The sequence below is a fragment of the Sinocyclocheilus anshuiensis genome, unplaced genomic scaffold, assembly GCF_001515605.1.
Source record: "Sinocyclocheilus anshuiensis isolate Anshui unplaced genomic scaffold, SAMN03320099.WGS_v1.1 scaffold2100, whole genome shotgun sequence".
Classification (NCBI taxonomy): domain Eukaryota; kingdom Metazoa; phylum Chordata; class Actinopteri; order Cypriniformes; family Cyprinidae; genus Sinocyclocheilus; species Sinocyclocheilus anshuiensis.
The window spans coordinates 102,209-117,150 of NW_015542563.1; the positions used below are offsets into that span (position 1 = coordinate 102,209).

The 14,942-nt window shown below is 38.0% G+C and overlaps 1 protein-coding gene across 1 annotated transcript in view; it reads left to right on the forward strand.

The window, feature by feature from the left end:
- Window positions 1-14,942, forward strand: part of akap9 (A kinase (PRKA) anchor protein 9) — a 116,749-nt gene that overhangs the window by 28,718 nt on the left and 73,089 nt on the right. Inside the window, exons 5-10 of the mRNA XM_016494065.1 lie at window positions 269-445; window positions 2,776-2,931; window positions 5,104-5,283; window positions 7,357-9,288; window positions 10,507-10,593; window positions 14,390-14,579. Of these exons, the coding sequence (XP_016349551.1) occupies window positions 269-445; window positions 2,776-2,931; window positions 5,104-5,283; window positions 7,357-9,288; window positions 10,507-10,593; window positions 14,390-14,579 (2,722 nt within the window). The remainder of the gene's footprint in view (window positions 1-268; window positions 446-2,775; window positions 2,932-5,103; window positions 5,284-7,356; window positions 9,289-10,506; window positions 10,594-14,389; window positions 14,580-14,942) is intronic.

The following is a 14,942-nucleotide window of genomic DNA, read 5'->3' on the forward strand; positions in this document are numbered from 1 at the left end:
TTTAATTAATTTAATAATTAATTAAAATATTAATAATTATTAAAAAATTAAATTGTATACATTTTTTCCCAAGTAACAATGAAAAAAAAATTTTTTTTTAAATATTTTTAGCTTTAGTTTTAGTGAAGGATAATAACCCTGAGATTCAGTAGAAAGTTCTCAGATTCTCCTGACCAAGCTCCAACACCGGCATTGTTTCTGTGGAAAGGGCTTTATAATGAGCGTTCCAGAATCTCTGGCTCTTACTCTGTCCCGGTCTCGCCGGCAGGAGGAAGATCTGCAGCGGTCTGAAGCACACATGGAGCCTGACCTACAGAGCGGCGGCCCTCAGAGCCGCATTCAGATCATGGAGGACGAGTTAGCCGCTAAGAACATGGCCATGGAGGAGCTGAGCCGCGAGCTCGAGGAGATCAGGGCCGTGTTTGGAGCTGATGGAGTGCAGCAGGTATGTGTCCTCAGACCTGCGCTGCTTTCGTTAAGGACTCGTGAGTCACGCTGGATGAGTGGGTGATGGATGGATGGATGGATGGATGGATGGATGGATGCCTGGATGCCCACGCGTGACACTGATATGACATCACTGTGATTAGGCCGAGCAGATCTCATAGCTGTTCACGTAACGTCTCTGTGTGACTCCGCTTTGAAAACGGTCTTTCTTCTTGACATTGACTCATTTTGGCTGCCAGGAAAGTCACTTTCTGTCATGTAAAACTGCAGGAAAAGTGTTCCATTGAAATATATGCGGTCCCCTGCTGTTTGGGACCTGAGGAGGTTGTTCAATTATGTTTCGTAACAGACTGAAATCCCAGCAATCAAGAGTTTTCCAGGCTTGCTGTCGTGCGCAAGTACTCCAGAGTGCAGTCAGTTTCATTGGTTTATAATACAGCACAGCTTATTGGCTTAGACGCTTGAGGCATGAGCATGCGCATTCGTTTATGTATGTTTTTATGAATGATCTACACTAGTGGTCTACCGATATATCGGCCGATATTTGGCATTTTTCCAAATATCGTCATTGGCCGATATGTTTTTCTGTTTGGCAGAGTCCGGACTTTTATTTTGACGGCGCTAAGAACGGCAGCGCCTGCGCACACAGAACACCATTTACTGAATACCCCTTTTAGATTTTTAGTAGTTATAGTCATTACTTAATAGATAAAAAATATTAATCACAGTGAAGGTCTCTTTTACTCACCTTCTTAAAATCTGCAAGTCCTCACATACTGCACAGATTTACAGGTTCAAGTGATTTTATATTTGATAGATATGTTTTTATGAATGATCTACGCTAGCGGTCTACCGATATATCGGTACCGATACATTTTTCTAATATCGGCATTGTTTTTCTGTTTGGGCGATGTGTTTTTAGGTGGTACTTTTATCTTGACGGCGCTAAGAACGGCAGCGCCTGCACACACAGAACACTATTTACTGAATACCCCTTTTAGATTTTTAGATGTTATAGTCATTACTTAATAGATAAAAAATATTAATCACAGTGAAGGTCTCTTTTACTCACCTACTGCACAGATTTACAGCTCCAAGTGATTTTATATTTGATGTAGTTATGCAGCTAGGCCTATATGGCTACAATAAGTGTTAATAACTGAAACTAATTTCATCCCGTACATACACCGATTAGAACACACGCACACACAATGAGGAGGTGGATGCATAAATCATTGGATTTTTAATACCTGATGTCACGTGGACACTTATTAACTATAAAATAGGAACCTTTAAAAACTATAACAGAAACAATATATAGGCCCAAATATTTTATTAAGAGGTAAACAAGGAAACATAAGTTTGCCATGAAATTTTTTTTTAGCACTTTGTACTAAATGCATGTGATGCATTGGGCGACGTACGGCTCATCTCCTTCAACAACAACAACAACAACAAAAAAAACGGTTGTGATTTTAATGTAAAATCAGCCGCTTATGTTCGTGTTTGTCCATTAATGAAATACAGCGAATTAAATCCCAAATTTGTGCTGATCCGCCGATCCTGATGGGAATATGAATAAAGAAGCCAATGAATGAAGCGCTAATGTAAAACAGCTCTATTCACAGTTTTCAGTCACGTGACTGGCTCGAAGAGGCAAAACATCCATAGAACTGCAGCACAAGCCGGTCAATTGTCTGTCTGTTCCAATCCTAAAATATTTATATCACCTCTCAAAAGGATAAAACAAAGATATGTGAACAAAATGCAAGTTTTGGCCATTAGCAATCCATATAAAGCACCCGCCTCAATATTTCAATCACTAAAAACAGCGGGACATTCTAAAACATTTAACGTAAAAACACTTTAAAACAGTGATATTAAAAGATGAAATTCAGCACACACCTTATTGATGATGCGTGCTTTATACAGACAAGCAGATGAGCTTGAATATGAACGCAATGCGCTGAATGGTGAAGCGTTTTCTTTATAATGGTTTTCTATTGGAAAACATTCATTATTTTAATTCTGGGTTCATCTGCTCGCCTGTGCAGAGTCTGCGTCATCAATAATGTGTACTGAATTTGGCCTTTAAATATCACTGTCTTACTACATTACTACTTAATGCAGATAATAAGATACGATTCTAGAGTTAGCACATAATATTTCTGTAATACGGCCAAATTGTTTACAAAATCGTGCCCTGAGGAATGCGCATGCTCATGCTTCAAGCGTCTACATAATAAGATTTGCTGTTTTATAAACTAATGGAATTGTGGCTGTATTTTGGGGCTACTGGACGTGTGTGGTGTGGCTTTGTGTCCTCAGCTGCAGGACTTCGAGGAGGCGCTGAAACAGAGGGATGAAATCATCACGCAGCTCACCGCCAATCTGCAGCAGGCGCGGACCGAGAAGGAGGAGGTGATGAGGGAGTTCCTGGAGCTGACGGAGCAAAGCCAGAAACTCCAGATTCAGTTCCAGCAGGTATCGGACGCGCTTCATGAGTCATTCGCAGTTCTGTGTGATTCTCAAAAACGGACAAAACACTTCTGAGCTTTATTATGATTTAGAGCAGCCTCTAACAGTAAAAAACAACAACTGTAACGAGAGCTGTAATGATACTGTAACGATAATTATAGTGATAGCTATAATGATAACGATAACTATAGCGATTACTCTGATAACGATAACTAACAATACTATAGCAATAACCTAACTATACCAAAGAACGATAACTATAGCGATTACTCTGATAACGATAACGAACAATACTGTAGCAATAACCTAACTATACCAAAGAATGATAACTATAGGAATAATGATAACTGTAGTGACAACTATAACGTTAACTAATAACTATAATGATAACGATAACTATAGCGATTATGATAACTGATAACTAGCGATTACTCTAATGATAACTATGGCGTTACTTACTCTAGTGATAACTATAATGAAAACTATAACGTTAATTAGTGATAGCTATAAAAATAGCGAAAATGATAGCAATAACTATAGCAATGATAACTATAGCCCCTAAAAATAACTAAAACTATAGCAATGTTATGTATAGCGGCAACTATAATGATAACTATAGTGCTAACGATAACTATAGCGATAACTATAGTGCTAACGATAACTATAATGATAACTATAGTGCTAACGATAACTATAGCGATTACTATAGCAATTACTCTAGTGATAACTATGATACTACAACATTAACTAATGATAACTATAAAAATAGCAAAAATTATAACGATAACCATAATGATAATTCTAGCGAAAACTAACTATAATGATAACTTTGGTGCTAACGTTAACTTTAATGATAACTATAAAAATAGCAATAACTTTAGCAATAATATTAACTATAGCCATGATAAGTATAACAATAATGATAACTATAGTGCTAACAATAAATATTAATGATAGCTATAGCGCTAACGATAACTATAATGATAGCTATAGTGCTAACGATAACTATAGCGATAACTATAGCAATTACTCTAATGATAACTTTAATGTTAACTGTAACTAACTAATGATAACTATAACGTTAAGTACTAACTATTAAAATAGCAAAAATGATAGCGATAACTTGTTATTGATAGCTAGTTATAACTATAATGATAACTGGGGGAAGTCGTGATAGCGATAACTTGTTATTGATAGCTAGTTATAACTATAATGATAACTGGGGGAAGTCGTGATAGCGATAACTTGTTATTGATAGCTAGTTATAACTATAATGATAACTTTAGGGGAAGTCGTGGCCTAATGGTTAGAGAGTCGGACTCGTAACCCAAAGGTTACGGGTTCGAGTCTTGTACCGGCAGGGATTGTAGGTGGGGGGAGTGAATGTACAGCTCTCTCTCCCACCTTCAATACCACGACTGAGGTGCCCTTGAGCAAGGCACCGAACCCCCAACTGCTCCCCGGGCGCCGCAGCATAAATGGCTGTCCACTGCTCCGGGTGTGTGTTCACGGTGTGTGTGTGTTCACTGCTGTGTGTGTGCACTTTGGATGGGTAAATGCAGAGCACTAATTCTGAGTATGGGTCAACATACTTGGCCACATGTCACGTCACTCACTTTTTTATAACTGCAAAAATAGCGATAACTATAGGGATAACTCCAATTATAGCAATATAATAGCGAGTATAACGACAAGTTGACAACTATAATGATAACTATAGTGCTAGCGATAACTGTAATGATAACTACAGTATAATAACCGCAAAAATAGCTATAACAATTACTTTAATCATAACTGTAAAGATAACGATGTTAGTTAGTATCTATACTGATAACGTTCTGCTGCAGTTTTGTCGTCTGCCGCTTAAAATCCTCAAACTCTTTAAGGTCGGGTGGATTCCGCACCCGCATATAGTGTGAAGCGGTAATTAGCTAAAACCTTTTGACTGATACATTTATATTGAAAGAAATCCGTAGACACAATCATCAACATTTTTTTCTTGCCTTCATGATAGAAGCGTGTCTGTGAAATCATTGTTTAGACTTTGTTTTTGCCCGTTGTATGACGTTTTAATGCAGTCTAATTCCAGCTTGTTTTCATTGTTGTTAAAATAAATGTGGCATCTTGTCGTTGTTTGCTAGTTTCTCTGATACCCTGACGCTTTCAGTCTTCCCTCAGCTGCAGGCCGGTGAGATACTGCGGAGCTCCAACATCAGCTCCACGGCCGCAGATCTTCTCCAGGCCCGTCAGCAGATCACGCTGTACCAGCAACAGCTGGACGAGAGGGACGCACAGGTCAGAGGTCACCAGGAGAAGACGCAGGAGCAGCTTTTATTGATCGCGCAGCTTCAGGAGAGGGTGAGTTCAGCCCACTCAGCGGCCGTCAGCCCTAGGCAGCTGTTTCCAGTCATGCGATCCAGCGTCATAAGCTTAGCTCAAATCAGGCCAAAAAAAATAGTATCGTTCATGTTAATGGCTAATGCTTAATAAAACAACCAAGCAGACATCTTTAAGTAAACCGAGTGAAAAGTGTGTGGTTATTATATTTCCTCCATTGTTTATTATCTAAGCAGTCAAATTAGGGCTGTTGATTTAAGTTACATGATCTAGCCTGTTAGAATGCAGTAGTGTTAATTTCATTAACGAAATCTATGACGGTTTTTGTTACGCCAGTTTTCATAACGTAGACAGGGCGAGTGTATATCTGAAGTCTTTGGTGTTTGTTTAGCCTCTAATGATATCCTGTGATAAATCTGTACACTAGATGAGGTCAAATAAACCATGCATACGAGTCGATATTCTATTGATTTGTTGTTATTGGTGAAAGAGCAACTTCTGATGAAATGTAAAAATAAAATTTCCCAAATGACAACAATCATTGCAATTAAAATTGAGCAAAATAATACTTTTTATAATTTTAACCATTATACAGTAAGATGAAAATGTGTAAGTTTCCACTGACTAAAACTAGACTAAAATTCTCAGACATTTAGTCGACTAAAACTTGACTAAACAAAAACAGGACAAGTTGACTACATATGATAAAAATACCATATGAGCGAGAGTGCTGTTTTTCCTCAATATCTGTATGATTGCAGATGTGATCGTGATTTTATACAGTTTAATAAACAAGAAGCTCATGTTGTGTTACATTTTAGACTCAATATTGTCTGTTTTGCTCCGTTTCAGAAAAAACTAAAAATAACTATAGCGATGATATGTATAACGGCAACTATAATGATAACTATAGTGCTAACGATAACTATAGCGATTACTCTAATGATAACTATAATGATAACTACAACATTAACTAATGATAACTATAAAAATGGCAAAAATGATAACGATAACTATAATGATATATCTAGCGAAAACTAACTATGATGATAACTATGGTACTAGCGACAACTCAGCTAGCGATAACTGCGATAACTCGCAGTCTCCTCTGGAGGCGTGGGTTCGTATCCCACTTCTGACAAGCATTACGTTTTTCCCCGGGCGCCGCAGCATAAATGGCTGCCCACTGCTCCGGGTGTGTGTTCACGGTGTGTGTGTGTTCACTGCTGTGTGTGTGCACTTAGGATGGGTTAAATGCAGAGCACTAATTCCGAGTATGAGTAACCATACTTGGCCACATGTCACTTCACTTCATAACTATAAAAATAGCAATAACTTTAACAATTACTATAACTAAAGCCATGATAAGTATAGCAATAATGATAACTATAGTGCTAACAATAACTATAATGATAGCTATAACACTAACAATAACTATAATGATAGCTATAGTGCTAACGATAACTATAAAAATAGCAATAACTTTAGCAATTACTATATAGCCATGGTAAGTATAATGAAGTTTCAGAAACAAAAATAGTACAAATCAAAGCCACGGCAGAATTGATGTGCATCTTTGTGCAAAACACAGCAGTGCTTCGTTACTAAATGAATCCAAGTTTTAGAACGAATCGAGTGAGTCAGTAATTTAGTGACTCATTCATAAAGACAATCACTTGATTCGTTTACTTAACGGATCGGCCTTTTGAACGAATCGGTTGAATGAGTGATTCAATGACTCACGCATTAAGACAGTGACTCGCTGCCACCTACTGGAGGTTTTACTTTCATAATATCATTTCATATTTCAGTATTAAATAAAAAAAAACATTAATGCTCATTTATTATCATTATTTATGCAACGTTGAATCAAAATTAAGCTACTTTTTTGTAATATCTATTCAGTGCTTTTTATATTTATCAGAATATTGACTTTAAATTAGCTTTTGGGGGGTGATTTCTCAGCCAAAATTGATGGCCGATTGATTAATCAGCACATCATGTTATTAATTAGATTCAAAATTTTAATAGCTTGACAGTCCTAGATCAAATACAACTACTTTCAAGTAAAAACTTTTTTTTTTCTGTCATCAGGTCCGCACACAAGCTGAAGAGTCGTTTGCTCAGAGTTTACGAGAGAAGGACCTACTGAATACTGAACATCAGTGTCTGATAACGCAGCTTAACGATCAGCTTCTGACTTCCAAACAGCAAGTGGAGGAATTCAACAAACATCTCGCTGCGAAAACTCAAGAGCTGGAAAACTGCGAAAAAGAGCTCTCCACGTCCAGACAGAAAGAGCGCATGTCATCCGGAGAAATCCTGCAGCTCATGAAAACCGTCGAGGACCTCCAGCAGCGCTGCCACCAGGGAGGCCAGTCGGAGAGTGAGACGCTCCGGAGAATCGAGGATGACTGGAGCCGACGGATGGAGCAGCTGCGAGCCGAACTGGATGAAATGTACGGTCAGCAGATCGTGCAGATGAAGCAGGAGCTTCGCACGCAACACGCGACGGAGGTGGAGCGAATCAGAGCGCAGCATTGCTCGGAAACTGAGAAGATCGTCCAGCAGCATCAGTCAGAGCTGGAGAGGTTTAAAGCTCAGCTGTTCCAGAGCGCCGGAGACGTTAACGTGCTAAACGTGAAGCTCATCGAGCTCCAGCAGAAGCTGCAGGAGACGCAAGTGTTGCGCGAAAAGGCGGAGCAGGAGCTAACGCAGGCGAGCGCAGAAAAACTCGGTTTGGCGCAGGAGGTGGAGCGTTTGCGCGACGAGCTGCAAAGAGCGGAAATACAGAGCCCAGAGAAAATGCAACACGCTATTAGCGACCTGCAGTCTCGGCTAGATTTAGCGCACAAAGCCAATGGCGAACTAGAAGCCAAGCACGAATCGGAAATCACCAACTATAAGATCAAACTCGACATGCTGCAGCGGGAGAAAGACGCGGTGCTGGACCGCATGGCCGAATCGCAGGAGTCGGAGCTGGAACGCCTGCGAACGCAGCTCTTGTTTAGCCACGAGGAGGAGCTCTCCCGACTTCGCGACGACCTCCAACGGGAAAGCCAGCTGAATGTGGAGAACCTGCGCGACGAGTTGGGCGTGAGGCACCGCGAGGCTTTGGACGGTTTCGAGGACAAGCTGCGGTCGGTGGAGCGAGAGAGGGTGGCGCTGGCGGCGGAGAGACTCGTGCTGCTCGAGGAGATCGTAGCTTTGAAAAACGACCTGAATCGGGCGACGGAAAGCGTGAGAGCTGAGGAGATGGTCGCGCAGCTGAAGGAGCTGCAGGCGGAAGTCGGAAGCGAAGAAAAAGACTTGCATGCAACCGCAAGGGATGAGCTGACAGCGCTGAAGAACGAGCGCGAAAACCTCCTGCAGAAAATCGCCCGCCTTTCCTCGGACAACGAACAGATGTGTGCGCGACTGAAAGAGCTTCGGGAGGAGACTGAAAAGCAGAAAAACACGTTCTCCTTCGCTGAGAAGAACTTCGAGGTGAACTACCAGGAGCTGAAAGACGAGTACACATGCCTGGTGAACGCTAAACTACAGCTAGAGCAGCGCTTGGTCAGAGAAGCCATGGAATATGAGACCAAACTCAGAGATCTGCAAACGAGACACGAGGAGGTGGATGGGAAGACGCCAATTGAAAAAGACTCTTCTGAGCTGATGGAGAAGCTGGAGACGGCTGAGAGCGAGAAGAAGAGCTTAGAGGAGCGTCTCTCGATGATGCAAACGGAGCTGGAGATGCTGAAGAGAGACAGAGACGAAGAGCTCTTCGACTGCAGCGTTGCTGGTGGGCTGTGCTCAGTGGAGACACATCACGGTCACATCAGATCTTTGCGGGAGGAACTGGATGCCTTGCAAGACGAGGAGCGCCTCGAAGCAGTGCAGCCGCAGCCACAGGAGGGGAGGGAGAGAGAGACGCCTGCGAGTACTCCAGCGCGCCGGCTCGCTTTACACACACACACAGCAGCAGCAGCAGCAGCAGCGCATGAGGATCAGCTCTCAGCGCCCAACAGACTCCCACAGCAGGTAAGAGCCGCTGCTAACGTGTGACGAATCTGCGTTTGTTTATGTCGACTACTGAACTCGCGATGCAACAGTTGGCCTGCGTTTATCTGCATTGCACTGCGTTGAAAATGCACCAGCTGTGCTTGATTTGATGTAGATGCTATGGAAAGCTTTCTCAGAGGATTTATCCATGCAGCACTGCAGGTGAAAACTGTGGGAGGAATTGATGTGCATTTGAGGGCCGAGAGAGAACGAGAGATGATTTCAAATCGAACAGAGTGCAGGGCGATGGAGGGGCGAGAGAGATTGTGTTATAAAAGAAAGAGAGAGACAGATGAGCTTTATTCTCTTGCGTGACACTCTTTGATCTCAGCAGCTCTGATGGAAAATGAGTGAATATAGACAGCTTTAAAAGGCCATCATTGACGCTTTAACTTTGTTTTTTTGTACAAAACATTATTTATGGGTGAAACTCACAAAAACATACGTAGGTCATATTCCACCCCAAAATCAAAATGTTTTTTTGTTGTTTTTTTTAATGAAAAAATTTAAATCAGCAATTATAAAAATAAATTGTGCAGTTTTTTAAAATTAAATTAATGGAAGTACAAATATTACCATGATGTAGAAATAATTTACAATGTAGATAATCGAATTCTAATCTAATTAGTTTCACATTACTGTTGTGAGAGAGAGAGTATTTTATTTGTTTTGCGTTTCATTAATGATAATGGGAAAATTTAATTATCATGACAATAATGTCACATAGCAACAAATCTTAATAGTCCTACAAATAGGCTTAGTTGCTTTTATGAAGAAAAAATTATATTGTTATAAATAGTGAAAAGTACAAATAAAAGTATAAATAAAGAAAGAAATTAAATATAAATATTGTACGTTTTTAAAACTTTTTTTTCGTTTTGATTTTGGAGTTGCAAGTATGACCCGGACATGTTCTTTGCAATTTTGTGACACAATTTTCATGCACTAATTGTAACTTAGTTTTTCAGACCATTTCCCACCGTCTCTCTGATGCTTAATTCTTAATTAAATGGGCTGATTTAGTGAATTGACATCATTTCCACGGTTGTTTGTCAGAGCAGGTGAAGTTTCTGAACACTGAGTAACTGTTGATATGTAAATGTGTTCGTCGTAATCATGCAGCTTTGTGAATGAGTGGTTTTGTGCGTGTTTGATGTTCTCCTGCAGGATCGCTCAGCTGCTGTTTGTGATCCGCAGGTGGAGACGGGAGATGCTCCGGCCGATGGAGACGCTGTCGGAGCCTCGCTCATGATGCAGCCACGGGAAATGGACGGCGCTGAGCATGTAAGTATCCGTCTTCAGCTCATAGCTGCAGCTCAAAAGTTCAGGAGGAACAAAAATAGGTGTAGGATTTACTTGGAGACAATTTTCACTGAGAAATGGCTAGTAAAGTTCACAAATAATTGCAAAGAAATGGCACATTGAACTTCAAAAAAATATTTTTTACGGTGTAAAAGTGTGTGTACATGTGCTAGAGTGTGTGTGTGAGTCTGCTGCGGTTTAAGTGCTATTAGCTGAATTTGCTTTCTTGTGTTAGTGTCGCTGTGACATTTATCAGAAACCTGCTATTAAATCATTGGAGGTGTTTCCTGTGCAGCAGATTTTTCTCTGTAATTGCTGCTCGATCTCCATCTTCCTGTGATGGTCATTAAAATGCTTGGTTTCTGCCTGTTAACACATCATTGAGGACAGAGCCGGACCCTCTCTGCTCTTTGTGTCTCATATAAAAGAGCCTCACAGTCTTATGAGTTGCTGAAGTGTGTGTGTGTGTTTGTGTGTGTGTGTGTGTGTGTGTGTGTGTGTGTGTGTGTGTGTGTGTGTGTGTGTGTGAGAGAGATGTTTGTTTCAGATAAAGACTCACAAGACGTCCAGCCTGAAACCTCAGTGTTATTTTAGTATCATTGAGATGCTATTATAGATTTTATTAATATTAGATCGTTTTTGTTTGTGAAACGGAGAGTTCCGGTCCTTGATTCTGATTGGCTGAGCCGCATTCGAAGCTGTTGTAAATGACTCTACAAAGTAACACACCTTTGTTTACGTTTGTGTGTTGCTCGGCAACCACTTTGTTGCAACCACAACTGTTTCTGAGGAACTACATTGTTTGGCGGAAGAATACTTGTCAAATATTCGCTGAGTTTCAGTTCATTTTAGTGATGCGTTTCAAACAGATATGCGCGGAGAATGAGACGGCTAAAAGCACACCCTGTTTATTTTCTTTATTTTGCAAAAGCACAATGTTTTGTTGATATTGTGAGTGTACACAAATAAAAGTAGACCCTTTACAGATTTAAATGCTGTATTACTCTTATATGTACGGTCAAGTATGAAGGAGCATTTTAGTTATTTTCACTGTCAACATTCAAATCTATAAAAAGTTCCGCCGCCAGAACTGTCGACCCCAGGGGGTTAATATCATTACACTTTATTTGCTCTGTTTTATTTTGTGAAACCTTACTACGTATATGGAATAACCGTTTTATAAAAGCAATAACCCCCGTGAAGTCGTGGTTTACAGTGAATTTATAACAGCTAAGGGGGTTTTAGGCACTCCGCTTCGCATCGTAACAACGCCCCTTAGCTGTTATAAATTCACTGTAAACCACGGCTTCACGGGGCTTATTGCTTTATTTTATATTTTCAGTTTTCATTTTAATTTGAGTTAGTTTTAGTAATTTTGTTGTGTTTTTGTCAATTTTATATATATTTTTGTCTATATAGTTTATATTTTATTTCAGTTTTTCAAGTTGAACTAAACAAAAATGTGAAATGTTGCCTTGGCAACTAGCTGAAATAAAATAAGTTTTTTATTATATTTTATTTTATTTTATTTCAGTGGCTATTTCAAGTCAAAAATTTATTTTTAAGATTTTTGTTTTGTTTTAGATTAGCATAATAAATGTTTTTATTAGTATTATTAGTTTTTATTAGTTTAGTATAATAAACTAAAATAAGGTTTTTATGGTTTTAGTTTTAGTTTAGTATAATAAACTAAAAAAAAAATAAAGTCTAGCATAATAAAGTACATTTTTATGGTTTTTAGTTTAGTATAATAAACTAAATAAATAAGTTTTTTATGGTTTTAGTATTAGTTTAGTATAATAAACTAAAAAAATAAATTCTAGCGTAATAAAGTATATTTTTATGTTTTTTTGTTTAGTATAATAAACTAAATAAATACGTTTGTAAGGTTTTAGTTTAGTAAAATAACTGAATAAATATATTTTTATGATTTTAGCTTTAGATTAGTATTATAAACTAAATATGTTTTTTATGGTTTTAGTATTAGTTTAGTATAATAAACTAAAAAAAATAAAGTCTAGCATAATAAAGTACATTTTTATAGTTTTTAGTTTAGTATAATAAACTAAAGTTTTTTATGGTTTTAGTTTTTTAGTATAATACACTAAAAAATTAATTCTAGCATAATAAAGTACATTTTTATGTTTTTTTGTTTAGTATAGTAAACTAAATAAATACATTTGTAAGGTTTTAGTTTAGTAAAATAACGAAATAAATATATTTTTATGATTTTAGCTTTAGATTAGTATTATAAACTAAATAAATATAAAATCGGAGGTAACTCTCAGGGTATGTGAGCAACTTATTCTCTGAGTAAGCCAGGTTTGGGTTAATCAGCCGAGAGTTCAGGGTAAATGTGACGGTAAGTTAACCTTGCAGCCAAACAATCCTACTGCCTGGTCATTGGTCAGTCAAACAGATAGTCCCGCCTCCAGTCTCACGCCATTGGTTGAGTTAGAAGTTGACACGTCTGGCTGATCAAAGCAAACAAAAGCATTACAGAATGTTTACACTCTTTAGGAAGTCAAAATAACAGCTGATTTCTTGAATGAATCTTAAAATCATATCTGTGTCACGTTTCACCCCAAAATCAAAAGAAATAAATAATTATGGTTTGAGCAAAAATGTTAAAGCCTGCTTAAGGAGCATTTGAGATTCATGAAAATAATCACACGGAAACGAATCTTAAACAGGTTTAGTTGGTTTTATAAAAATTTTATATGTTTTACTTCATTTTGATTTGTTCTTCCATTATTTTTTATTAAATTAATGTAAGTGCAAATATCACCATGTTGTAAAAATAATTTACAATGTAGATAATCTTCTTTTTTTTTACATTACTGTCATGAGAGTGAGAGGTTGATATTTAATTATCATAAAAAAAATGTCTTGGCAACAAATCATAATGATCCAAAATCATGCTTTGTTGCTTTTATGAAAAATAATATTTGGGAAACCGTTTTAAATCAATAATTTTTATACCGATATATTTCCTTTAGTTTGCAAACAACACCAAGTCTCTCCTGTGCAGAAATTATAAGCAAATTATTTTTGATTTTAGTTTTTAAAAATGTTTAAAGTTAGTTTAATAGTTTTAAAGTTAGTTTTTAACAAGAACTTATTTGTTAGAATTAAATAAACAACAATGAAGTTCTTTTATAATGACAGTACATTGAAGATTTGGAAATAACTATAAATAAACTATATTCAATCGCTGCATTTTTTCTGCAAAATCATGCTTTGTTGCTTTTATGAAAAATAATATTTGGGAAACCATTTTAAATCAATAATTTATTTTTATATTTTATATCATCTGCACCAGGTTGTTTTACATCGCGGTAACTTTATATATATCATATTTTGCAAATATTTTAATATTTTTTTTATAAAACATTTTTATAATTTTTTTTCTATAAATTTTTTTGCAATTTATTTTGAACTTTGAAATAGCAAATTTTTTTTTTATAAAACATTTTTATAATTTTTTTTCTATTAATTAAATTTTTTTTTAAATTTTGGAGTTTGAAATATGACCCAGACATGTTCTTTGCAGTCTCGTGACACAATTTTCTTGTTTTTCGGATCATTTTCCACTGACATCTCTCTGATCCTTTATCCTTAAATAATAGGCTGTGAATCTTTTGCATTGATTTTGGGCGCGTTTTTGTGGGATTCACCCACTAATGTTTGCTTCTGCTGTATTTTAGCCTCAGAAGGTTCTCCTTTAACCACTCACGAATCACTGCAGTTCACTCTCGGTCCGTCTGTCTGTCTTCAGGATGAGTGTCGTCTGCAGCTGGAGGCTCAGCGCATCAGTCTGTCTCAGATCCACGCCGCTCATCTCGAGCTGCTCAGAGAGAGTCTGTTTGCGCAGACACAGGCGCAGCTGCAGGAGCTGCAGGACGCACACGAGCAGCAGCTGCGGCGCTTGAGGAGAGAGCAGCAGGGAGTCAACGGTCATCCCGCAGGTCAGTGGGACGCCACATCAAACGCCGTTTCAGATGCATTATTAAGAGATCCACAGGGATTAAAGTTCCGTCACTACGACGGATTTCTGTCGGAGTTCGTAAAGACAATCACTTGCTTCATTCCTGAATGATTCAGCCGTTCGAACGAATCAATTGAATGAATGACTCGGTGATAAAATCAGTGACTTGCCGCCACCTGCTGGCGGATTTAGTTTTATTTTTAGCATATAATTTCAATTATTTAAAGGGTTAGTTCACCCAAAAATGAAAATTAGCCCAGAAATTACTCCCCCCTCAAATCATCCTAGGTGTATATGACTTTCTTCTTTCAGACGAATCCAGTCGGAGTTATATTAAAAATGG